The following is a 27,197-nucleotide window of genomic DNA, read 5'->3' on the forward strand; positions in this document are numbered from 1 at the left end:
TCCCATTGAACAATAAGCTTTTAAAAGTAAATGCAAGAAATCTTAACTAAATGTACGAATGCAGAGTTGAAATGCACAATGTTTTTAAACTTTTACAATTTGTTAAACTACTGAAGAAATGAAAGAGCAAAATATATTAATCAGAATTTATATTACCGTAAATCAAATGCTCTCGGTGCACCACTATGTTTTCTCCAAAGTGCAAATTAGAAAAGAAAAGAAAAAGTTGTTATTAATGTTTGCACACATGTCACAGTTTGAGTGTTTAAAGCCTGCAGATCATCATCAGCCAGTACTCAGCAAATAAACAACACATGTGCGGTCTTTAAAGCCACTGGCTGCAACTCAAAGCAACAATTAATCTCCCTTTCGTCACGATCAATTTATTTCATCAAGCTTTTCATGTTTTTTTTGGCCTTAAAAAAGCTTGAAATGTTCCTTCAGTTCTGACACAAAGCAGCACTACAGTGTTAGGACTGCAAAAGTAGGAGGATATCTTTCATTTGTAGTGAAAAAGCATGTGAACATGTGATGGAAAGAAGAGGAAACGGAAGATGGTAGACCACCCGTGACTTGCAAATAGGAAAACAAATACAAGTGTTTCACCTAGCTGACACAGGAAATGTAATGACTATCAAAGTGGAAACATGTAGGAACATTTGGGATTTGGTTTGGTGCAGAAAACAAACAAACCCTACAAAAAGTGGCAGCAGGAGAGAGAGAGAGGAAGTGCGGCAAGAGGTCATACCAGGTGAACTGAATCTCGTTATATATCTGACTTAAAGGAAGATATTTAGGAGGGAAGCCCGTCCTAATGGAACAGTAGGAAAAGAACAGGTGTATAGAGCCTATCCCAGCTGTCATTGGGCGAGAGGCGGGGTTACAGGCTGGATTGGCCGCCAGTCAATCACAGGGCTGACACATAGAGACAGACAACTATTCACAATCACAAGCAATTTCACTCATATAATTTTAGTGTGACTGTGGGAGGAAGCTGGGAAACCATGCATGCGCAGGAAAGACATGCAAACGGCAAACAGAACGGCCCCATACATCCAAACTGAGGCGACCATAAACCTTCTCGCTGTGAGGAGGCTGCGCTAACCACTCCACCACTGTGCAGCCCCTGCTGGTTTCCTTGTCACTTTAATAAAACAGAGCCATCATTAATGTAATTCGAAACACCCTTCCTAATATAACAAGTCAACATTTCTGCAGAAAATTAGCACCAGTATGAAAAATAATTAGAAGCATCTACACCACTGAGTGGCAGGAAGTACAACAAAGTTTGTCTTTGTTTATTTGGTCGTCCTTTCAAAATAAATCATGGACCAACATATGTGAGGATAAAGGGCCTTGTACACACACAAGGCGCTAATTAGACCTCTTTTCACCTCCAGGATTGTTGGAGACACGTCACAGGAGAGGCGAACTGTCAATCAAACATAACACATGCTTACAAACAGGCTTCAGAGAAGGTCTAATCAACGAGTAAGTGGAAACACCTGTGGTGGTGGTGGAGCACAGATGTGAATTAGAACGTCAGCATGGCTGAAAATAGAAGCATTTGGCGCCATCTAGTGGATATATTTTATAACTACTCACCATTGTTATTTATCTGCAAATCTCTATTTACAGATTCTACATAGTAGAATAGTCGACATAGTTTGCCAGGGAGGCAAGTGTTCTGGTTTCCGTTTGGACTACGCTTGTAGTCCCAGTAGTATAGACCAATCACGTAACAGCAGGCTGCGGCGTACGCAGGAAAAACAGTCAGTGGGGAGAGCAAAAGCAGGCGGAATGTAATCCACCATAATGCCATCCCGGCTCTCATCACCGTGATATGACGACGATTTGGCTTCTTATTAATCTCCAGAAACAGACATCTGTATGCAAATTCAGCTAACAATCTGTTTTAGATCTAAAATTTAACTTGTGATGAATTCCCTGACGCTGTGTCACGACAGCCATTCAGCGTTCAGATTTCCCGACTTTCTCGAATGCATCAGATCGATCCGACCTCCGTTCAACAAACGAGCATTTTACAAGTTTTCTTGTCCTCTTGAGCACAGACTTGACAAAGCTTGAATTTTTAATTCTTACAAATCTGCATTATGATGTTGAAGTTTCAGCAAAGGTAAGACCCGTTAGTAACAAGTAAATCACAAGAAAACGGTTTCTTGATGGGAAGTCGACCGGAAGTTCATCTGCAAACTCGCTTTTAAAGGTGAAAATAACCCCAAATAAACCCTTTTTCCTTTCAAAATAAAATCATAAAAAAAATTGAAATACAAAAATTTGTAAATTGAACACACAACATCACTTCATTTGTACTGATATTTAATATTTAGACATGGGGCAACAGCCATTTTTACAGCACAATTTGCATAATTTATCAATACCTCCTGTATACAATCACAAAACCATGACAGTAGATTTTTTTTCTGTTTACTTACAAGTGAAAAACCAGACAGGTTTTACAAGCATAATCTTTGTACAGTCAGCATACATCTTTAATAATTTATTTTCTCCATAATTGTCCTCTCTCTCTATAACATTTTTGTTCTATATCTTTCTCTACCTCATTCTTATTTTTTTCTTTAATAATATCTGGACACAAAAATAGTATGAACCACCAACGAAACATGCAACATCCAGTGTGAGCACATTTAAATTTCTCCTGCGAACTGCTCGAGTTGTTACGATAGACTTCTGTGTAGTTAGACTCTGGTAAACCTTTAGTGTTTGGTGTAAAGGGTCGGGTAAATGTGGGTCCCTATAGACAGACGTAAGCTCGTTTCCTCAGTCTATCCGCTGTACATTAATCGAGAGAAAAACAACTTCCTGTTACTTCTATGACACGCCTTGTTTTTGTCTGCTAAAAGACCTATTGCTCCCCAAACCCCAGTATAAAAAAGCTATGTATTTACAAGGTTGGAAATAGAGAGATGGCATCTGTGTGTGTGTGTTCTGTGTGTGTGTGTGTGAGCGCGTGTTATTCTTTGAGAGATTTTTAAGTCGATATTTTTAGACAGACGACACTTAAAAGAAGAGATATGCAGTAGAGCTGATGACATGCATGGACTTTGTACGAGGATGCTACACGCACAAGCACATGGGTATAAAAATAAGGCAAAGAAAAAAAACACACACTGACTTTGAAACTACAATAATTTCAGGTTAAACATCCATTGATTACAATGTTGTCTTTTTTGGTCGTTTTGTCGCACACACACTGGGAAAGGAAACTATTCAACGGGTGCATAAAAAGAAGGGAATGTTTTTTTTTTCTCTTGATTTAAAACATGAAATTCAAAATGTGTGCATGGTCATTTTAAGTGTGTTCGTGCAAGGGCAAAAAAGTTGGTTCTCTGAGATTCAGGCCCTCTAAACCTTGTAAACAAGCACTACATCGTGTATAAAAACAAAATTTCTCGTCTTTTTTTATATGTACAACTGATATGTACTGTAAACAAATATAATACAACATATGAAATATCCTCACGGGCAATAAATAAAGACGCAAAAAGCGGTACAAAATTACACGTTAAATTAAAAAAAACATTGAGGGCGTAAAAACACAGCAGTGCAAAATAAACCGAAATGTTTCCTCTCCCACAATGCTTCACATCGGCAGGTCAAGATGCAGTGACCACCTTCTGACGGTAGATGTTGCATAGAAATCCCTCTGATGTTAAGTGTAGTTTCACTGCTAAGTTTGAATTCGAATGAACCGACTCCCCCTACAAGCACACAGGATGACCTTTCTCAAGACATATTTGACTTTTAAAAAGACATGTTTAAGGGAGTAATATAAAGACAACACAGATAATCAGGAAAGAAAAAAAGACAAAACATCAACATGCTAGCTTGGTAGCATTATCGTAGCTTTAAAGACCAGCTCCAGTTATGGTTTAAGACATATTAAATGCTCTGCTTGAACTAATGAATTGAGTCTGATATGTTTTTTTCTGCAAAATATGTTTAATTACCTTGTAGAAATCCTCAGGCCCCGCCCACTATGCACATTTACAACCGCCGTCGTGAAAACAAACACGTCTTGATGAAACTAAGCTAGCTTGAAATTTAGTATTTAGCAATAGTAACGTTAGCAGTCTACGGAAGCCCTTAGTAGACATCCATCCATACATTTAATTTACTCCGTTTTCCCGTAATAACAATTTTTTCTGGTCGTTTTTTCGAGATCTTGACTTATTTTTCTCGTTGTCTCGGGAAAACAACACTTGTTTTCCAATTATAACAATGATATAATCAGTGATTATAATGTGGCACATTATCTCGAGATCTAGAAAAGAAAACAACAAGCTGGTCACTGTGATATTACAGACCACAACATGCCATGCTGCCATTGCCCACACTAATGAGTTAATTAACATGTTTCTATGTTTGTTTTGTGCATTCGCGACTCTGAGGATACGAGTTATAATCATCTGATGTTATGGTGGTGCCGCGTCGTTTGAGATCTCGAGGAGTAAATATAATGTATGGATGTATGTCCACTAAGGGCTTCCGTAGCAGTCAGTAGTGAGTTTGCAAAAATTACGATGGCGGTTACAGCTGGCTGCGCATCGCATCAGGAGTGGTTGGCGAAGAACGTCTCGTATGCTGCCAATCTGAAAACGTGTCCTTGGTACACTGCAGTTTAAAAGCAGACAGGCCCAGCCATGGAGATGACTGCTTATGTTGTCCCTGATACGTCTTGTAGCACATGAAGAACAACACATGGAGATGTTTACAAGGTTAAACACTTGATTTTCACTGGAGGGAGGGTCTTTAAATTCACATGGATAGCTTCCTGCACATTTGTTCGCTACAGTATCTCCTAACCTCTCTACTTCCTCTACGCCCTCTTGGAATAAAAGAACATCTCTTTATATCTCATATTAAGCTGGATGTCGATGGCGGGTTTACATTCTAAGCAGAAAAAAGTGCCACATAAGCGTGCGTTGTTGGGGACGAAGGCAAGACGAAGAAAAAATACTTAAATCTCATAAACGTGTCACATTCTAAAGGGGCATTATGGGTAAATAAAACCTCTATGTCACAATCATGAAGACTCGATTGTCAGTGATAAAGATATCTATATATCTATCTATATATAATAATTAATCCAGCTATGACACTTCACTATATACAAAGTGAACCTTAGAGGTGCTAATTTTTTTGTGCAGAACATGTGGCACTGCATACCAAACAGATAGACTCATGCGCACAATATATAGTGTCCAATTTTATATATATTAATATAGATCTTTATCATTTCATAGGACTACTTTATGGAGAGAAACGACGGGGTGAATGACGTCATGCTTGCTGAGATTTTTTACCCTCTCTTAACCCAGTAGGTAGTGTGTTAGAAAATATACTATGCTCGCTTCCCAGGATAGATGCTCAAATAAGGAGGAGAAGACAAATGATAGAGTTCTATGCTTATTCTAAATACAAAAATAAATAAGAGGTCTCCGTAGCGGATTCTTCAATATTTCTTTTCCCAAAATGCTTTGCAAATCAATAAAACTCTGCGGTCGTAATAAAGCAATGAGTAGAAACGTTCATGGATAAAACATCCAAATAAGAGTCTGTTAGTGTGTCCATTCCCTGTAGAATTAAAATTTCTCTTCTGCGTGGATGACTGTGTGTGCGTGTGTGTGTTGTGAATTAAAGTGTGTAATACCTGGTTGATTCCGCGCTTGACCTCTCACCTCAGCACCTGTGTTCCCCTCAGCTGTGGCCGCGCCACTGTACACTCTACTTCCTGTAAACTTGTGTTCATTTCCTGTAAACACAGAACAACTTACTCCAAACTTCCTGCATGACAGAAATCATCATGAGAACCGCCCTTTCAAAATAAAAGCATCTTCCAAAAAACTCTTGAGCCCTGAAATAATAACTGAAGAAAGAGATATTTTGCCCCCAGTCCCGTGCCTTAATTCCTCTCTCCCCGACCCAAAGAGAGAGGATCAGTGTTTCAGATGTTGAACCAAAGTGTCCCAAGAACCTTCATGGGCCCTCTCAGACTTCGTTTTTTTTAGTCCCTTCTATGAGTGGATCTGGGCGGTGCTGGCGAGCAGCTTGTGCCAGCTCACCACTCGCTTTCGTAGGTCGACTTTGTCCAGCCACACGTAGGCCTCCCCGATCAGGGTCTTCTTTACGAACTTGCCACCGTTGGACACGAGGAACAGCTGGTATGAAAAGAACAGAAGACAGTTACTATATAATAAATTATACAACAGTTAGTTCCATCAAGTAATCTCATTGGATAAGAGGCTTTTAACTCTGTGTATCACTCCGCCTCAGCCAGGTGTTCTGAATACTGTTAATTAACATGACAGCAGACGGTGTCTGTCTACATTAAGCAAGCTGGTACCTCTGAATCACACAGCAGACTTATTTCACTGTTTGATGATAAATTAAAACAAACAGCTGATCTGTGGTAACCTGTAGACACAGAGTGCTGGAATGTTTGTGTTGCTTGGCAACAACAGTCCAGTTTCAGTTAAAGCCAGTTGAGTTGGTGGTTTGTTCATTATTACTTTTTACTACTATTTGTGGCTAGCTGGGTCCCCCTGTTTCCAGTCTTTATGCTAAGCTAAGCTAACAGTTTCTGTGTTCTATGTGCACAAAAGTAGTACTAATCTTTTTTTCTTACTCTCGCCAAGAAAGTAAATACCATTATTGACATATTAAACATTTCTTTAGCTGTAAGTGTACAAATTGTTTGTATTATTATTATGCATGTATACCTGTATAGCGTGTCCGGTGGGGTTCATACAGAAGCGGAAGGTTTCGTTAAAAGATGGCTCTCGGTCGTGACGACACACTCTGGTCTTCTTCTTGATGATCCTTTTCTGGGTGGCGATGTTCACCACGTAGAGCTTCACGTAAAGATCTGTAGACACATAGACATAGTAATGTTGAGCTGTAATTCAAACTGTTTATGTCATTATTTCTTTGCTCATAACAGTTTTTCTAAAGGTATTATTTCATTTTTGTATGTGTTAATGGTCTATATATACTTCAGCTATTACCGAGAGAACTGGGAGTGTGTGGACAGAGTCTGCGAAAGGCAGTAAAGGGGATGTGAGACGAAGCAGTTAGAAGAAGTCGTGGATTTGGATGAGGAGAAATAATGTCAGTCGGGGGCCAAAACAAAAGTAAGAGCAATAATTTCTTCAATGCCGTTCCTTTTCCGTACATAACACTGGCATCAGGAATAGTTGCACTTTTTTGATTGGCTGTGAAAGCTAGCATGGAGGGGGGTGGTTCTGGGACTCCAGAGCTAACAGCTGAGCCTCCCCGAGGTCCACTTGACCGCCCTGTTGATGTGCTGGCCCTTGCTGCTACAAGTTTGAGTTGTGGGGACCATTAGGAGCCACGTGGTAGGGTAAGTGTTGTCAATACCTGGAGCTCGCATGGGGCTGTTGAAGGTGGCAATGCTTCCTGGGTTGCGGTGACCACTAAGGGTCATGTGGTAGGTTAATTATAAGTATTGGGATGAGGCCACAAAGGGAGGGGCTTCTTCGCTGAGCGCTTACTTATCATTAGGGTGCAAGTCATATTCTGTCTAATCTGTATGTGTACCTTTGCTATTATATGACTTTTTTTTATAGCGTTAAATGATTAAATAAATAAAAAAGTAGCTGTAATAAAAGATTAAATTAGCATCTATCTATCCAGATGAATGTTTGGATTTTTTTGGGAGACAGGTGGAGTTTCTATATTTTCTGCATCCAGCCACTAGAGGGCGCTAGCTGATTTGTAACTCCAAATTTGGTTTAACAGCAAAGGCCTCTAACCATGAAGAAACTCTAAAGATACACACAAACACCAAAAACCAGCTTTAGACATCGTCACAGATGCACATAGTCTACATTCAAGAGTTACGCAATGATTCACTGCTACACATTATGTGCTTTAGAGCGGCCACATTCTGTCAATGGAAATAAACCTTTTGTGTTCAGAGCCCATCTGGAGGCAAATGCAAATCACACAAGAGGCAGGCAGCTTGGGTATGAGGGTGTAAATATCACAAGAGGAAAGGATGTGGGCGGCAAGCTGCGTTTCATCGAGGACGGAGAAGTCTGATTTTGCTGCGTGCGTCGGACAAACGAACGTCTTATGTTTAGAAAGTCGGTTCCAGGTGATGAAACATTAGTCTGGCATGCTTTCTGCTTACATGAGCGTCTTTCCTGTCTGTGTGTCTCCATTTTAAAGAGGCGAACGTGGCCTTAATTGTGGACATATATAGAGTCTAAGTATATTTATGCCTGCTGCTGCTTTCCAAGGGAATGTTGGCTGGAATCACGACACCTGTGGGTTTGCATCAAGAAAAACTGGCAGTGATTTTTAAACAAGTGTCTGTGTGGGCCTCCTTCAAGCTGTCCAACCGCAGGAAGTATATGCATCATGTAAAATAGAGTGCTGATAGAAGCAGGGGACGTAATGCAGCAGAGGTATTTGTTGTTACCTGGCAGGTGGTCTGGAGACTTGAACTTGTAGGTGATGTTGCGACACTGAAGAATCTCGAGGACCAGTTGATCGCCCTCCGTCTTCACCTCCTTCTTCAGAGCGATCTTTATCTCCCCCATTACCTGGGACTTACCTGGAAACACACAAGAATACACATTAAATGAGTTAAGCACAGTTAAATACATGTTTGAAATGAGGCATCGTCTGTGTGTGACCGCCCTCTGCTGGACATTGAGGGTAACATTGTAAAAAGCTACCACACAAGCTGCTGGCCGAACCACCAGGAGCAATTTCTGCCCCATCTTGCCCATGGACGCTTTAACATGTAGACAAAAGGAGATCGGAATCATAACCACCGACCCTGCGATTGCAGACAAACCCGCTCTACCTCCTGAGCCGCACTGTATTCCCATGATAGATAATACCAAACATGGCTCGAAAGCAATCCCGTTTATTTGTTTAACAAAGATGGTGAGAAGTTACGAGCAGCTCTGCCCGGCTTCTGGGTGTCATAGCAACTAAATGAAAATGACAGTTTTGAAAGCTGGGTCAACAACACTCCGGCGAATTGCGTTTGTTTGTGTGTTTATGATCAGAAGAGAGAGACACAAAAAGACCGAGGCACAAAGAGCAGACGATGAAGAGATGAAGAAAACGTGGATTATAATAAACGCGCTAAGCTTCAGTCTCACACTTTGTTGTACACATGATGGTGAGACATCAAACTGCAGGTCTCTAGCTATTCATGATCATCTTTGCACCTTGGTATTAGTCATAATCACTGACTCATCACTTCACAAGCACGAAGGAGAAATGAGTAATTTCAGCAGGTTAGATTGATAAAAATAGTCTGTAAATCAATTAGCTTATAGGTCCATTTATTTTGTAAATGACACATCTACTTTGGTACCTGCAATGGAAACAGTCAAGTGAACAAATTAACTCATTTTCAAAGATAGAAAACGTTAAAATTGTCTTTTACTCACACTGTAGGGATTCAAATTAGCATTCTTGCTATCTCCTGTGTTGTTGATTAAATCCTGTATTTTAACTACAGACTGTATAAAAAGATGGACGACATGACAGCTCCCTAAAAGTGAAGCCAAAACATTTTGAGCGCCCCCTGCTGACTGGCTGCAGTATAGGTCATAAAGCCCGCCTCCTCCATGTTAACAGATGGGACATGAGTCGAACTATAAAATCAAAATACACGCCAAATAAATGTTTCTCAAACATGGTTTCTTTCATTTTAGTTAGTTCTTATCATGCTGATTTTAGTCCAAGTGTTCATTTTTCTGACAGGTTTTGATGCTGTGAAAAAAGGATGATTGACAGCTCTGTTGACAAATCCGGCTCCTGCAGCCGATCTGTTCCCGTTTAGCAGAGTAGAGGAGGAACAGCGAGAGGAGACGTATCTAAAACAATCACTACAGTCAGTGAAGTTTCCATATCTGTGAACGTCTGCTTCAGACCAACACAAGAAGCTGTTCTGCTGTTAAACACGCCGGCGTGTGGGATCTTTGCTGTTTTTTTTCACTAAGTTTAGTGTGTGTTTTGGTTACTGTAAGTGACTACAGCGGCTCCACCCGCCGATCTCTGCTGCACAGACTCTGGCTCCAAATGTGAAAGATGGCAGCGCCCGCCTCGGGGGTATTTTTGCTTTAATTTTGTCCAGTGAGAGCAGATGGAGACGCGTCTTTCATCTTTATATACAGTAATTGATTTTAACACTGATTGTTCTTTAATGAGCTATTTCTCCAACAAATAAATAAATAATCAATACTAAACTAAATGATAGCAGCTTTTCAAACTTTCTCCCTTCAAATTATGATCACTTATTAACCCCTAAAATGCTAAAAATGCACACATTAATGTAATTTATTTTTTTAAAGATGATTTTTTTGGCTTTTTATTTTAGAGAGAGGACAGTGGATGGTGGCGGAAATGGGGATGACACGCGGCAAAGGGCTGAGGGCAGGTGTTGAACCCGGGGCTGCTGCATCGAGGACGATAGCCTCTGCACATGGTTGCCAATTTAACCGCTGAGCCAAACCAGTGCCCCATGTAAGGTTGTAGTGCTAGGAGGCTAAAAGGTAGAGCTTGTGCATTTACACAAACACACGTGTGAGTAGTATTATTGAGTAGTAGTATTTCTAACCTTCAATGTCACCCATTGATGATTTCATCGCGTCTGTGCCGTTTGGGATCTTTCCACTAAAGAGACGGGAAACACAATCCTGTTAATTACAGAACCGCACGAATAAACATGTATGACTCATCCGAAATGTGAGGCTCTTAAAGATGAATTAATAAATAAGCTGACTCACAATCGTGGCACCTGGAAGATGGCACTGTCCACCTCGTTCGTCTCTCCTTCTTCGTCCAACAGGCTGTAGGCGCTGCCGCTCAGGCCGCTGTCCAGTGAGGCCGCAGTGACCGGGGCGTCGCTGGACCTGTAGCTGGACCGCGCTGCGCAGAGACACGACCACACCCATCACGACAAAGAGACAGGAAGACAAATTGCACCTCTGCCCGCTCCAAGAAACGTCACAACTAGAGCCAAGAAGCATTAGATAATATCTGCAGCGACTATAATCCATCATAATCAACTTAAGACTTCTTATGATTCTTCTAAAGCACACGAGACTGGATTGTAATGAATAGCACAGAAACACTTGCAGGAAGCAATATGAACAAACTTTCTCTCAGACAAAGACAAGACAGAAATATCTGACATTTAAACATGAGACAGACGAATAAATCCAGAGAAATATCACATTTATATGTTTATGCAAACTAGACAAGAGGCACGTAGACGTTGTTAGTTATCTATATGACCTATTCATTTTATATATCTCTCAATTTAGGCATTAGTTTAGTTTAAAAATCTATTTACATGTCTTATATCTGGACACGTTTAAAGGATGTTTATAAGTGTAGCTATTTATGTAAGTGTTTAAGGGTTTAAAAAAGCAGTTTATATGCAACTGTTTTAGATGTTTAAAGACATTTGAGTCTGATCGGGCAGTGTGATCGAGTATGAAGGATGTGAGATGCGTGGATGTGGTGCTGAAACAGGATCCATGTCGACGCGTTTGTCTTTCAGGCCGCTCGACACGTCGGCGGATCGTAAAAAAAGCTCACTAATACCAGTCGGATGAAGCCGCGTGGGAGTCGTGACGCAGCAGACGCGGCGGTGTTAACTCTCAGTGAATCACATGACACTTTGAGACATTCACTTCCTGGTATTAGTGAGCTGTGTCGGCGGCCGTTAAGAGAAGCGTGCCTCGCTGCATGAATCTCTGCTGATGTGGGTGCGACTTTCTCTCTGGCTTCCTGTTTGGTTTTGTAAGACTCCCCCCTCTCTCTCTCTCTCTCTCTGTTCTCCTGCAGGTGTGCGTTAGTAGTATCGCATCCTCTCTTTCTTTCTCTCACTCTCTCTTTCTCTCCTCGCTCCATCTGTGCTTCAGTCACACGACAGAGAGGAGACGCTCTCACCTCCGATGCTCTGCGGCCTCTCTTCTGACACGGCTTTCCTGAGGGTCAGGTGTCTGCCGGCTGCTCTGCTCCCATTGGCCGACACAACCGACGATGGCAGGGCCGGCAGCCAGTCGGACTGCGCTCTCTGAATGGTGAGCACGCCCACTACGCTGTGTCTCTGGTGCCTCAGTGAGAGGCGGCCGCGTTGGCCTGGGTTGTGTTTGTTTTGTCGCAGGCGCAGGAGGTCACATGTCAGGGGGAGGGTCAACGCCGGGAAACAAAGGTCATGGGGGTCGAGGTTTTAAAAGATGGAAGGAGGAGGGAGGAGGAGCGAGATGGAGATTCAGAGAGCGGTTTATCTTCACCATGGCAACCAGCTTGACTGTCAATCACATGCAGCCACAGTGTGCAGTGCACGTTCGTGTGCAGCATCTACTGAGGTGCATTGTGGGTCCGGTAGTTGTTCAAACAAAAAAGGGGGGGGGGTGTTAGCGGGCTGCATGCTCAGCCATCTCAGAGGAGGGGCTTCAGAGAAGCTGGGTTTTGTTTGTTAACAAAAAGGAAATAAAAAATAAAGAAAATAAAAGCACCAAAAGAGGTTAATGATATTTTAGGGAGGGGGAGTGCAAATTTCTTCTGCTTCAATGCTCGGATCAATCGATCCAAAATCAGCAACAAAGTTTTCTTGCCATTTGAGAGAGCTGGAGAAGTGATTTTCACAATAATGGACAGATTTAGCTGATTTGTTCCTTCAGAATAAGAGCTGAAAATCTGCTGTTTCTGTGCCCTGTCATACTTCCACTCATCCTAAGTTAAGTTCATGTATTTAAATTACAACTCAAAAGAGCAAAACCTCACTTAAACCGAGTGAGACGTGATAATTTCTGTCTAACTTCATGTTCAAGTTGTGTTAAAGCCTGTTTTATTTTATGTTTAAAGTATTAAAGTAGCTGGAATAGGCCTTTAAAAAGCAACCATTACGCCTCTTTGGGTTCATTGAAAAAGGGTCAACGTGAGGAGGGTCATACACAGAGTGCTACAGTACAGGTGGGATGCTGGATCTACACATTCGTGGCTACACACAGAAGAGAAGCGGTGAGAGGTCGACACACTGTGAGTACAACGAGGGAGAGGACCAGGAGGTGAACCAGGCGAGGGAAAAAACCAAGAATAGAAAAAGGAAAGTAAAGAAACAGAATCAAAGGAACTGAACAGAAGGTAGAACAGATGAGTGTGAGGAGGCCATGCTGCGTGGGCTTTATTTGCGTCTTGGTTTACTTGGCTGGGGGCGTTGCTGCGGCTGCGGCTGCTGCTGTGCCTGCTGCGGGGCATCGCCCGTCGCTACCGCAGCGCCTCGGCCGCTTCCAGTGCCGCCGTCCTGATGGTGTTGGTGCCGTGCTGCGCTTTTGCTGGAGCGTGAAGCGCCGTGCGAGCGAGAGTGTTGGCTGTGTCCGTGGCTGTGGCTTTGGCTCTGGCCCTCGGACGGGGAAGGCTTCGATGTGCCGGGGCTACTGTGAGATTTCTCGATAGTGGGCACCTGCGTGTCTAAAACAACCAGATTCATCAAATTACCAGAAAAGCTAATTTAGTTAGCTGTTACCCTGGTAATGGTAACTGCCTTATTAAACCTATAATATTCAAGTTTCTGTATTAAATTTGAGGGTTATTTCTCTAAATTAGGGGAGCATTCAAAGCCTTCCACGGCCTTGTCGCCCTCTGTGTTAGAGGAAAAATGGAGGGAAGCTAAGGCTAGGCCTCTGAGCTGGGTGACATCATGGTAAAGAAAATAGACCATGGGAAAAAAAGCAAAAAAGCGTGAAGCTTAAGCTATGATTGGTGTGCAAAAAAATGATAATAGGAAGGTGTTGGGGTTAGAATAGGAATGCAGAGAGAGAAACAGGAGGACAGAAAGAGAAAGGTGGAAGAAACAGGAGAGAAGCAGTGACAGGAAGAGAGAGAGAGAGAGAGAGAGCAGAAGCAGTGGAGTAGAGGAGCTTGTTAGGGGATGAAAGTCAAGCAAGTGGGGGATTTTTATCGTGTCCTACCCTTGGCCGGATCAGGAAAGATACCGTGGCTCCGGCTCTTGATGACAGACGATTTCGGGGAGTCCTGATTGTCGTGCGACGAGCCGGTGGTTTTAGGGGAGGAGTGCGTCGAGGACGGTTTAGAGGTGCTGTGGCGGCCCTGGCCCGAGTGAGAGCGCCGGTGGTGGTCGCCCTCGCTCTGCTCCTTCAGGGGGAGCCAGCGCGGGATGTTGTCCAGCTGGGCTGTGTTGGACAGGTCGATAAGGACCTAAGGAGCAAACGCAGCAGTTTAACGGGCATGTGCATAAAAACATAGGACTGTATGAAAACTGATGTAGCTTAAAAGATGGTTACCTCTCCTAAGAAATCATTAGAGGAGCACTTGTCGTAGTCCCACACGCTCACCTCCAGGGTCTTCTTCCTCAGCTGTTAAACACACAAACAGGTGAAGAGTTAATGTATTTTTAAAGTGACCTATTTTGCAATCAAAATGGCAAAATAAACCTTAAACATATGAATTGGGTTTAAAATGGGAGCAGGCAGCTTAAGAAAACAGACAACAGACGTCCACAAATTCGCCATGAGTGATTTGGGTCCAATAAATCTAAATTGGGATCTAAAATGATATAATTAAATCCCAATGGCATGTCCCATCTGCTCTACTAAAACCAATGGCCACAATGATCGCCCGGCTGCCAGCAGACAAGAGGCAATATTTTGTTTTATGATTTATGCTTCCATTTCATCATGGCACATTGTCAGTTCTCTTCTTCTTCCCTCAAATGCATTGTTTTTTTTAAGGTGAATTGGTTATTTGTCGAGAGTTTATACAAAAGCAAACTTTTTAGACGTAATTTAACTTTGGTTTTATGGGGTTTGTTTATGTGCTGCTTCTAGGGATACTTTAGGCCAACACAGAAAGTGAATTTAGACACTGAGCCTGTAAGAAATGTGTCGGGGTGGGTCAAAATATCGATACGGCAATATATCTTCATCTTGACTGTGCAATACAATTATCAATAGGTTGGTGTTAAGTATCGCTATTTTAATTTACAAATATATACGACGCTCTAAGCAGATTTCACTGTGATTCTGACTCACTGCATCGCTACTTCATGACTCGCTCGCAGTGGCGCTTAGATGACATGGATGACAGTAACATGAACGGAAACGAATTGACCGAAGAAGAAGTCAATCAGATATTGTGTATGTATGTATGAATCACTGTATTGTGATATTATTATATCGTATATCATATCGCATATTGTATCGTATATCGAGTCGTATATCGTATCGTATATCATATCGTATATCGTATTGTATGTCATATCATATAACATCGTATATCGTATCATATATCATATATCCTATCATATGTCATATCATATAACATTGTATATTGTATCGTATATCGTATCGTATAATCGTATCGTATTGTATATCGTATCGTGTATCGTATATCGTATATCGTATATCGTATCGTATCGTATGTCATATCAAATAACATATCGTATATTGTTTGTATATCGTATCGTATAATCGTATCGTTTATCGTATCGTATGTCATATCATATCATATATCATACCACATAATCGTATCGTATATCGTATCGTATTGTATATCGTATCGTATATCGTATCGTATGTCATATCATATCATATATCATACCAAATAATCGTATCGTATATCGTGTCATATCGTATATCGTATCGTATATCGTATCATATATCGTATTGTATAATCGTATCTGATCGTATGTGATATCATAGAACATATCGTATATTGTATCATATATTGTATCGTATAATTGTATCGTATATCATATATCATATATCGCATCGTATGTCATATAGTATAACATATCGTATATCGCATCGTATATCGGATCGTAACATATCATACTGTACCTAACATATCGTATCGTGAGTTACCCTGCGATTCCCACCGCCAGTATGACCACATACCTGCTCCAGGAGGATGTTTTTATAGATGACAGTCTGGTTCCACTCGGGGTTGAGACTCTTGCCTGCGTGTTTGGACCTCCTCTTGTTTTCAGCACTGCAAGGGAACACATCACAACAAGATACACTTCATTACGGATATGTGAAAAGTCGCACAGCATAGCGGAGTGTAGGGTACAATGAAGGACGAGGATGTAGGTGATGCACATTGTTTGGACGGTCACAATGTATGGGCCTGCGTGCATGGGCGGCAGGGTGGGCTGCAGAAAAGTCCATTTTGAAGTCCATTGAGTCGTTTAGTCTCGTAATTTTAGTCCTAAAACAAGTGAAATGTAGGCCAGTTCTCCTCTTATTACTGGATTACAAGAAAAGAAAAGCTTCACTGACTTATATTTCACTTATTTTTAGGGGGAAAATAGTTTAATGTCATGGCCGACTCCTTGGACTAGAATAAATGGAGTTTTTTTTGCAGTGTTAGATTTAGGATTATAGGATATGATTACGTTTGTAAGAGTTAGTTTGGTAAAGACAAGATGATGGAATGAATTAGGACTGCAGAGCAAATAATGGGAGTGTGTTCGGAATGCAGCGGGGCATCAAGGGTACAGTTAGATGTCAGGGCACGATGTCGGACATTACTGAGGGGTTTTAATCACAAAACAGGGACAAACTAAAGGATGTCGGGTTTAATGTTAGGATTTCAAATCACAATGATTCAGAACAAAAACAGACCATCTATACCAGGAAAACACAACAGTTAGCTTAGAGAACGTTAACTGTCAGCACAGGGGACTACATGTTTATATGTGTAGAAAATGGAGGATGTTAATATTTGGGGATTCCTCTAAAAATGCGATGCAAAGAGACTACGCCTCAAGGTGAGTGGAACATCATGAGAGTATGGGGACCAGGGAGAATGCACAATTTAAGGGGAGTTAGTGGAACGGACTCGGACGCTAAGTTAGGAGACAACCTGGACGTTTTGTTACCTTCACCAAACTGACAACCAAATTTCACCAAAACAAAGTGCCGAAGTGGGCAAGTCACATACCTGGCGTTCTGGACAACCATGACCTGACTGAGGGGGTCCAGCATGCATTAAATATAAAGAACAACATACAGAAAATAGTCAGAGGGAGAGTGGGGGGTCAGAGAGAGAGTCTGTGGACTGTGTATGTGGGAGGGGGGATTTAGTGTGTGTTCAGAAAAGGGGCTAGATCGGGGATCTGTGGTGTGCAGCAGCGGTGGGTTGAATTTGTGCTTTCGTGTCTCATGAACAGCATGTATGTGTTGAGAGGGCTTTCAGGTGATGTAACGCATCCATTGGCAACCCGAGTGGAGCTGTGAGTGAACAGCTGATTGCGTTTATAAACTTCCTTCACTTGAAAGATTTATAAACGCTGCTACCTTATCTTTTCGACTGTAAACACAAAATCGAACCTTATTTGTGTTTACACAGTTTGATAGCTAGCAGTTTATCACTTTTACCATGCAACACTGTGAAAAGTTAAAGTTAAAATTAGAAGGATTAACACTTTATCTTGTCTGACCTTAACTATGAGCTGTAGTGTTCTGATCGACAGAACAAGAACCCAAATTTGGGCACAAATTTAAGGTAATTTGTAAAGCTTTGCGCCTTCAACTACAGTGGAGATTATACTACTGCGGAGACAAGCATTAATACCAATGACTGTATAGATGGACGACACATCTCCATCTGCTCTCATTGTACAAAACTGATGCTAAAATAGCCCCCTTGATAGGCGCTGCCATCTTGCGATGGTGACGTCATTTGGAGCCAGAGTCTGCGCAGTAGAGATCTGCAGGTGGAGCCGCCGTAGCCACTTCCGCTAACCAAATCACACACTTTAATTACAGAAAAAAACCTGCAAGGACGCAGCACGCCGGTGTATTTAATAGCTTCTTGTGTTGGTCTGAAGCAGACATTCACAGATATGGAAACTTCACTGACTGTAGTGATTGTTTTAGTTATGTCTACTGTCACCGTTCCTCCTCTACTCTGCTAATCTGGCACAGATCGGCTGCAGGAGCCGGATTTGTCAACAGAGCTGTCAATCATCCTTTTTACGCATTCAATAACTAATTAAAACTACACCTGTGAGAAAAATTAACACTTGGACCGAAATCAGCATGATAAGAACTAACTACAATGACAGAAACCATGTTTCAGAAATATTTATTTGGCATGTATTTTGATGTTATAGTTTGACTCATGTCCCATCTGATAACATGGAGGAGGCGGGCTTTATGACCTATACTGCAGCCAGTCAGCAGGGGGCGATAGAGAGGTTTTGGCTTCACTTTTAGGGAGCTGTCATGTCGTCCATCTTTTTATACAATCTGTGGTAAATACTTATTCAGAGAAGGGTGTTATGGGTAACGTAGTTCATATAGGGTTGCGTTAGAGCCGATATGCCCGGCATGATCGACATCAAGCAGGCTGATTGGTCAGATTTCTTCCATTACTTCTTCTATTTCAGTATTTTACCATCAAAAGCGCCTTTCTTGACATTGTTCCATCCACTTATGTTCGTAAATCCTAAGTCTGTCGTGTCTGCTTACAGATGAGGTGGTTTGTTTACACGGCCTTCGGGGTGAAATTGATTTTGTCAACATTCTCTCGTGCTTTCTTGTTGTTTTATAATAATGACACCTCCTCCACATTATTTATACACGCTGGCATATAAATATACATTACTTTTGCCAAATCGCAACTATTTATCCCCCTGGCTGCTGCTGTGTATTAAACTATAAATTATAACCATCTGTTTCACTGCAGGAACTCCATGCGGTTGCCAGGCGATCTGTGATGCATCTGAAAAGCCTCTGCATGGAGTGCAGTCGGTGCTCTGATAGCTGTAAGCATGTCCATTTATACACATGTAGCACGTACACAAGTATTTGCACACATGCACTTATGTGTTGGTAACCTCCTCTTTAGAAGGGTGGCAGCTGGGACTACTGGTGCCACTTTTTCAATCAATCCAACCCTCACCCAGAGCAAAACCTACAGTGCTGTTTGCATCTGCATGTGTCAAACTGGAGGCCTGTGAGAGGCCTAGAGCGTATATTACTGCTTTTATCTGAAGCTCGCCCTGGAAAAAAACACTCTCTCTCTCCCTCTCGAGGGAGCTCACACAGCGGTGAAGGTGGGAGAGTCAATTACATTACGGCGCAATCACAGTGAGAAGGGAGCCCTGGACTTACGAGGGAGTGTGTATCGGATTGCAAGTAAATATGAGAGCTATTGATTTGACTGCACTCACACGTACGGTAAAACACCCATCAACATGGGCGACAGCAACACTCGTACACGAGCGACTTCATCTCATTTACATAATGTTTATGTCCTTAATCTCCTGGAGCTACGTTGTATAACAACATCTCATAGACCTAATGTTGTGTATAGGTGCTGTGGAATTCATATCAAAGAAAGGCCGTGTGCTGCACATTGAAAGATGGCATGGTGAGCAAAAATCAATTGTAAATCGATTTCAAAATGAGTGAAAATCAGGTTTGAGCTCAGCAACGTGACTGCCTTTTTTAACCTGGATGTCAATGCAGGTATATCTCAAATTTCTGCCCCAAAAATGTCAGCAGAAAGCTATAAAAAAATGTACATCTTACACACTATTTCTCTCTTCATAAACATATCCTTTCCTCATTTTTGTGTCATTAATCCTGGCTCTGGTTCTGAACTATTTAAAATGTGCTTGCAGTTTCCACACCGTTGACTCACCCTCTCCCTGGTAGGAGATACACCTTAACAAACGGGTCAGAGTAGCCGTTGTTGTCCCGCGGGACAAGGTTTCTGGCCTGCAGGACGTGAACGATCAAGTTGCCCAGCTGCTTGTCGTAGTGGATTTGAAGCTGCAAAAACAAGCACGTTTAATTAGAACGGATTGTAATGCATTCGGGGGAGACAATGTAAGCAGACCAGAACGTGTGTAACAGTTTTAGGAACATAAACTACGAGATTCACAAGCTAAAAGGTAAGGTTAAACTAATCACTCCTACATCTAAACATTAGAGAGGTCATTATTTGGTTTCACAGACCTGTATCTCTCCAGAGATAGGGTGGGACGGGGTCTTAGTTCCCTCTGCAGTCTGTAAGACATAAAAACTCACGCTTAGATACTGCAGGCGGAAATCTGTGGGTGGATACTTTGTGTTTACTGGTGGGTGTTTATACTGTACAGCATGTACTGTACTGAGCTGTGCTTTATGCAGAGCTTGAGGCTAAATTACAAGTTACACTCTTGGAAATGATGCATTAAAGCGTCTGCTTTATTGCTCATTTAAAAGAAATTCCAACCAGTGAATTCTTAATTTGTTTCCCACACTTGCATTCTCACAGTTGATTGCAAAATGTTAGATTGTCAATAAAAGAAAGCTCCCTTAGGTGGGAGGTTTATATATAATGTTTTAACTGGGAACTACGAATAAGTCTATTTTAATAATGTGTACGAAGTGCAGTTTAATGTTGTGGTGAAGATAAAAATGGTATTGCACTTCAGGGACTTACTTCAATTTGTGTCTTACACTGTCAATTCTTTCTTAAAAAACTACAGACTCGCCTTGCTGCTGTGGCGTTTCTTGCTGACGGAGGGCGATCCCGGCTGACCGGGGCTGGAGGTGGCTGAGGTGGTGGCGGGCAGGCCGGAGGTGGAGGTGGAGGAGGGAGCCTGCTGCTGTGACACTTTCTGCAGTTCAGCCGCCAGCTGCTTGGGGTCAACACCTGGAGACCTGGGAGGTCTGTCACCTGTAGTGGAAGGATAACACTGTGGTCATTGCTGCCTTTCATATACATTTATAGTGGTGGGAATCAAAGTGTAACTCGTGATATGATACGATACGATATGATACCTTACGGCACGATACTTTACAATACAATACGATATGATAAGATACTTTGCAATATGATAAGATACTTTGTGATACAATATGATGCGATTCGATACTTTGTGTTACGATTTGATACTTTGTGATACGATGCGATACGATTCGATACTTTGTGATACGATGCGATACGATGCGATACGATACTTTGTGATACGATGCGATACGATGCGATACTTTGCGATACGATGCGTAACTTTGCGATATGATACGATACAATACGATACAATAGGATACTTTGCAATATGATTAGATACTTTGTGATACAATATGATGCGATTCGATACTTTGTGTTACGATGCGATACTTTGTGATACGATGCGATACGATAAGATACTTTGTGATACGATAAGAATACTTTGCGATATGATACGATACGATAAGATACTTTGCGATACGATAAGATACTTTGTGATACAATATGATGCGATTTGATACTTTGTGTTACGATTCGATACTTTGCGATACGATGCGTTACAATGCGATACTTTGCGATACGGTGCGTAACTGCGATATGATACGATACGATAAGATACTTTGTGATACGATAAGAATACTTTGCGATATGATACGATACGATAAGATACTTTGCGATACGATAAGATACTTTGTGATACAATATGATGCGATTCGATACTTTGTGTTACGATTCGATACTTTGTGATACGATATGATGTGATGCAATACGATGCGATACGCAGTACGTGGCCCATGGTAATGATAATATCACGATAAGGCGATTCTATGATGCAATGATACTTTGCTATACGATACTTTGCTATACGATACTTTGTGATACGATTTGATATGCTGCAATATGATACGCTGTGATATGATTCGATACTTTGTGATACGATAACATGCGATGTGATAATAATAATCATGTTAAGGCGATTCTGCGATAACTGATATGTTGCAAGACAATCGTATAATGAATGATACATCCCGATATCTGATTAACTGAAGAATAAACGTGTTTTCAATCTGTAAATTAAATTTAACTATTGAGCAACTGTAAAAACAAATAAGAACTTTGGATTTCAAAGTGGCTGGTGCATCTCTTAACTTCTTTTCACCGCTGTCCGACATTATCCCGCTTCTGCAAATTAATTTCTGTTCACGTTCCACTCATTTATGTCATAAGAGCCTCCGCGAGGAGTCATGAATTAGAGACACAGTGAGTCAAAATTGCAGGGAAATCTGTTTAGAGCGCCGTGTATTTGTCAATTTAAATATCTATATTTGGCTCCAGCATATCGATAATTGTATTGCACGAGTAAGAACGATATGATATTTTGTCCCAACCCTATACATTTATACATCTATTATTTATCTACATGTATGTACATAATAGTATTGTGTTTATCAATCTTTGTTCAGCTTTATCCTTAGTTTTAGTTACTCTATGTTTTATCTTTATGTAAATGACTCTGTGTGTAAGTTAATTGAGGGCAACTTAAAACGAATCAATCAATCACACCAATCAAAAGGTCACCAGTTTGCTGTAATCCATTTAAAAGGAAAAGGGCAACATTAAAGGAAATTTTCAAGTTGGATATTGAGGCTTTAAAGTGTGGAAGCTCTTTAGAGAACAATCTAATGTTCCCAGTGTGATGCAGAGAGAAAGAGGAAATAGGGCACGAGTAATGTGTGGCAGAACTTGAGAATAAAGAGAATTGTAGATGAAAGCGATTTGAAGAGAGACAAAAGTTAATTTGGAAAGAAGGACGGGTCGGCGGTGGGGAGAAAGTGAGAAGCAGCAGTGGCAGGTTTGGGTTGTAGAAATTCTGTCGCTCACCTTTGCTGTGCTCCTGGAAATCCAGGTGCTCTGTACCTTCAGACTCGGAGAGCATGTTGAGATCACTGAAAAACAGGAAAATAATGACTTCTCTTTAAATATTTAAAATGGAAATAAGGTTGTATTTTAAAGTGATTTACGGGGAGCTTTTTAAAGTAACGACAAGAAGGGGAGCTTGGGAGATGAAGGGACAGGAAATGTAAAAAGAGCATGATTGGATTAGGGAGATAAATTTGAGCGTGATGATTAAAGTATGAGACCGGATATATGAGAAATAACAAGAGTGACTAAGGTATGCTAACAATAGCGCGCAGCAGAGAACATCGAAAGGGACAAAGGTTATACTCACAGTCTGACACACACTTCTGCCTCATTGCACGGCTGTCCGACGAGTCCTTGTACCTCTTCGTAGGTTTTCCCCGTCAGAAGAACCCCATTCCACTCCAGGACTTGCATTCCTATACACAACAATTTGCACACAGTCGTACAAAAAAGAAAACAGTCAAAAATGCAATTAAAAGGTCTCTTGATTATACTTTTTCAGAAAATAGTACAAACCAAATCAAAGCAGCTCTTTAAGGGATTAAAGGAACTAAAATATTCCACTACTAAATTCATATTGACCTGAATGAGGGACCAGTTTGGGGTCTAACATCCGGTCTTGCGAGAGAGAACACGCTTTGATTCTTGCACTCAAAGTGTATCAGTCTCAGAGCCAAAACTGGAGGGATAAATATTTGTGACAGCCCAAACAGCAGCTGTGTGACAAAGCTGCTCGTGATGCACGGAGGCACAGAACTGCATTAAAATGAACAAATGTTGTTTCAGATATAAAACTAGGATTTTCAGGACTACATTTCAAGCGTGATGCATTATAAAAAGAATTGGAAAGAGTGCAAAATCTAATAACAAATGTCTCAAAGAGGGAGCATTTATTCATGTGAAAAGAGGCAGTAAAAGCTCACAGAGTACAGCAAACCCACTGCATCCTCCAAAACACAGCCTGCACTCTGGCAGCACTTACAGCGATGGAAACAGCTCATCAGGAGGGTCCTCTGTTTGCGACGATACTCTCGAGCTGCATGTGTGAGCGACAGGGAAGCTACTGTAGTTTCACCCTGATATTATTCATCACTTTTCCCACACTCTGCGTGTTGCAGTGTGCGCTATTCAAAAAGAAACTTGAATTTCAGTGAGCAGGCAAACACGTATTCGCACACACTCTGTCCCTGTGTGACGCCGAGCCTGTTGAATCCGTCAACATTCCCCCATATTCACACCGCAGAGGCTGAGACGCCATGTTCCCACTGGCAGGACTTTGCAGGCGTTCTGCTCAGTGTTGATGACAGGGTTATGAGTGTTATCATGGGCGTGTTGTCCTCCCCACGAACAACACGACAGATGCATTTTGACTTTTGGCAGAAGCAATCATCAACAGCTTCAGCCTACACCACAGACTGATCTCTGTGCAAAGAGTAATAATGCACAGAGAAGACAGGGTTTAGAAAGGGCTGAAAACAATGGCTGAGCGGGTAAGATTACAGAAATGGGTAGCAGAGGGTTAGAGCTAAAAGCAGAGCAGGGGTACATAACCTAAAAATAATGATTTCTCTTATTTGGTTTGTTTATTTTGACGCACTAGCTGTGTTGCTCTTTCACTGTCCTTAGAGAACAAAGGCTAATTACTTTGGTGAACTGGTTTGTTTATCTAGCATCATATGATTGGTTAAATCTGCCACACACCTGAAAAACTAATGACATTCCTGTAAGCCTCAGCTGCAATTTATGTTAAATGCTAATTAGCAAATGTTAGCATGCTAACATATTAAACTAAGATGGCAAACATGGCGAGTAATACAACTTCTTAAACCTCCAGTGATTAATCAAGTGTTTAACCTTGTAAACATCTTCATGTGCTACAAGACACCAGGGTACCAAGGACAGGCTGAACAACACGCTTTTAGATCGGCAGGTTTGAGACATCACAAACCTAAGGAGCCAACCCTGTTAATGGACGGGGTGACGCTATGCATATCTTTATGTGTAACCTATGGCAACCACTTCTGCGTATGCGAGCCAGCTGTAACCATCATCGTAATTTTTGCATACTCACTACTACGTTAACGTTACTACTACTAACTACTACATTTCAAGCTAGCTCAGTTTCAAGTTGCCACTAAACGATGGCAGAGACGCGTTATGTTTTTGGCTGTAATTGTACGAAAGGGGGGAAATGTAGTACATAGTGGGCGGGGGCTATGCAGATTCAGGAATTTTTAATGAGGGAGAAGGAGGAGATGCTTTGGGAATATTTTTTACAAGGAAATTAAACATAACATTTCAAGTCTTAAAATATGACCGGAGCTGGAACGACAGCCTTTTAGCTTGCTGCTATTAGCATTTAGCTTAAAACATTGCTCTGCCAAAATTGTTCGAGTTGCTAGCATGGCTGTAAACTCTACAATCTATAATTGTATTTCTTTGCTTCATAGTGTTATATCTATTTATTTTAAATTACATTGGGAATCTATTGGCTCTATTATTTTTTCCACAATTGTTACTTGTTATTTTTGAATAGCGTAAGAAGTGGAGAGAGGAAATCACATAACTGGCAAGAACACAAAGTACTAAAAGGATTGCCCACGCTCACCCTACACATCCACACAGCACAGACAGATGGTTCGCACACTACACAGGTCCAAACTGGGCAGTATTTCTCTCACCCTATCTCACCACCCATAGATCATCAGTGTGGCAGCTTCAAAAGGCTCAGGCCACAGCTTCACCGATTGTTCGACACCCTCAATGTGGCTCAACACGGAGATTAAAGGGGACTATGCGTAGACAGATGGACTGGGAGGGGTGAGAGGGTTAACTGTTCCCAGACTCCCCCATGTGAAATCAATAACACCTCATGAAATGTGTTCCTGTTAATATACCACACAGCAATTTATCCTGAGGTGGTGTCAGCGAGAGGTGTGTAAGAGTGAAATCACAGGTCATATATCCGTGTGTGGGTGAGCGCACAATGGTTACTTGGTAATGTGGTGAAATAAACAAACGGTAGCTTTTGCAGTTTTAACCTACTGTAAAAGAAGCAGAGGTGGAAGAACTAGTAACATAGCATCACCCTATGCTCTCATTCAAGCATATTCATCAAATATTTAAGAACATGCATTAATAGTTGCATATTATAAAAAAAATACACACATTTTCTGTCTTGTCAAGATTTATATGAGAAAATGAATGCCACTCTCATGTCTGAACAGTAAATATAAAGCTTCAGCTAGCCAGTTAGCTTAGCTGAATTCAAAGTTTGGAAACAGAGGACATAGCTAGCTTAGTTTTCACCAAAGGTAACAACATAGGGAACTACATTTAGCTTGTTTACATCTCTTCTGAAGTCCCACACATAAACCACAAACATTTTGTATGAATTAAACAAACAAGACATAAAATGCTAATCAGTGAGCTGTAGAGGTACAGGCAGGTTTTGTTATATATATACAGAGCTAGGCTAGCTTCCCCCTGGTAACAGTCTGTGCTAAACTTAGCTAACCAGCCACAGGCAGCTTCACATCTTATTATCTCACTCTAATAAGCTTGGATAAGTAATTCCACCTAAATCTTGTGACACATGATAATAATATATTTTACAATTTGACGTTGAAAACATTATTCTTGTACAAAAAGAAGCTTACCTTCAAGGATCTTTCCTGTCTGTTCTGCAGCTCCACCTGGTAGGACTTTGGCAACATAGGCTCCAATGTCTCCATTACTGCCAGGGACCTCTTTTCCTCCAACCACGCGGATACCCAGACCATTTCCTGTTTTGGACCACAAACACAGATTAATTAATCTATTTTCTCATTTACTGTTCATCTACTCTTTTGCAATTTCAATACACACAGGCAACTCCACAGACAAAAGGAAAGAGTATGGAAACCAAAATGCTGTAACTATAACTTGGTCAAAACTGACTTAGAACAGGACTTTTTGGCATTAATTTTACCATATAAAAATAATTATGGTGTTGAAATAATTTCTGTAAAACTGCCATAAAGAGCCAGAGCAGCAGACTAAAGCAGAGATGCTAGCTAGCCAAATATTTCTAGCTAGCTGAGCCTTCTAAAACCTATGCTACAGCTAGCTATATTTAATGGCAGGTTTTCCCTGTCTGTGACCTGTAACTGAAAAATATCCACTTTGTTGAACCAGCATCTTGATTATTTGGTTCATTTTTCACCATAACTAAATGAGGAAGTAGCTAAAACAATCCTAAGGGGGAAAAATCTCTAACTAGCTAAAGGTAACTAGCTTAAAGGAATAGCAGTCATGTCATCTCATCTTTTGATTATGGTAAAACTTGGTCAGTTTAAGTTACTTAAATGCCATTTTACAATTGTATGGTAATTTACTATTGATTTTAATGTATACAGTTAATAGCAGAGAGACAAACAGGCAGTAACAAAATAGGTTTAGCCCATTATAACCCCTATAGCGTCGGACAGTAAATAAGTAAG

At 41.2% G+C, this 27,197-nt stretch overlaps 1 protein-coding gene across 1 annotated transcript in view; it reads right to left on the bottom strand.

Moving 5' to 3' along the window:
• Positions 1 to 2,323: 2,323 nt before the first annotated feature.
• The window catches only part of pcloa (piccolo presynaptic cytomatrix protein a), a 65,106-nt gene continuing 40,232 nt past the window's right edge, over positions 2,324 to 27,197 (bottom strand). The window contains exons 11-27 of the mRNA XM_069671648.1: positions 26,376 to 26,501; positions 23,024 to 23,132; positions 22,675 to 22,739; positions 20,555 to 20,739; positions 20,034 to 20,084; positions 19,717 to 19,847; positions 17,008 to 17,034; positions 15,960 to 16,053; positions 14,349 to 14,420; positions 14,016 to 14,262; positions 13,249 to 13,515; positions 11,989 to 12,180; positions 10,818 to 10,959; positions 10,649 to 10,704; positions 8,489 to 8,623; positions 6,765 to 6,910; positions 2,324 to 6,203 (exon numbers count right to left, since the gene is read on the bottom strand). Of these exons, the coding sequence (XP_069527749.1) occupies positions 6,060 to 6,203; positions 6,765 to 6,910; positions 8,489 to 8,623; positions 10,649 to 10,704; positions 10,818 to 10,959; positions 11,989 to 12,180; positions 13,249 to 13,515; positions 14,016 to 14,262; positions 14,349 to 14,420; positions 15,960 to 16,053; positions 17,008 to 17,034; positions 19,717 to 19,847; positions 20,034 to 20,084; positions 20,555 to 20,739; positions 22,675 to 22,739; positions 23,024 to 23,132; positions 26,376 to 26,501 (2,189 nt within the window). The 3' untranslated portion in view covers positions 2,324 to 6,059. The remainder of the gene's footprint in view (positions 6,204 to 6,764; positions 6,911 to 8,488; positions 8,624 to 10,648; positions 10,705 to 10,817; positions 10,960 to 11,988; positions 12,181 to 13,248; positions 13,516 to 14,015; positions 14,263 to 14,348; positions 14,421 to 15,959; positions 16,054 to 17,007; positions 17,035 to 19,716; positions 19,848 to 20,033; positions 20,085 to 20,554; positions 20,740 to 22,674; positions 22,740 to 23,023; positions 23,133 to 26,375; positions 26,502 to 27,197) is intronic.

Source organism: Semicossyphus pulcher, unplaced genomic scaffold, assembly GCF_022749685.1.
Source record: "Semicossyphus pulcher isolate SPU_LCO1_2020_fin unplaced genomic scaffold, fSemPul1.0.p SCAF_20, whole genome shotgun sequence".
Classification (NCBI taxonomy): Eukaryota; Metazoa; Chordata; class Actinopteri; order Labriformes; family Labridae; genus Semicossyphus; species Semicossyphus pulcher.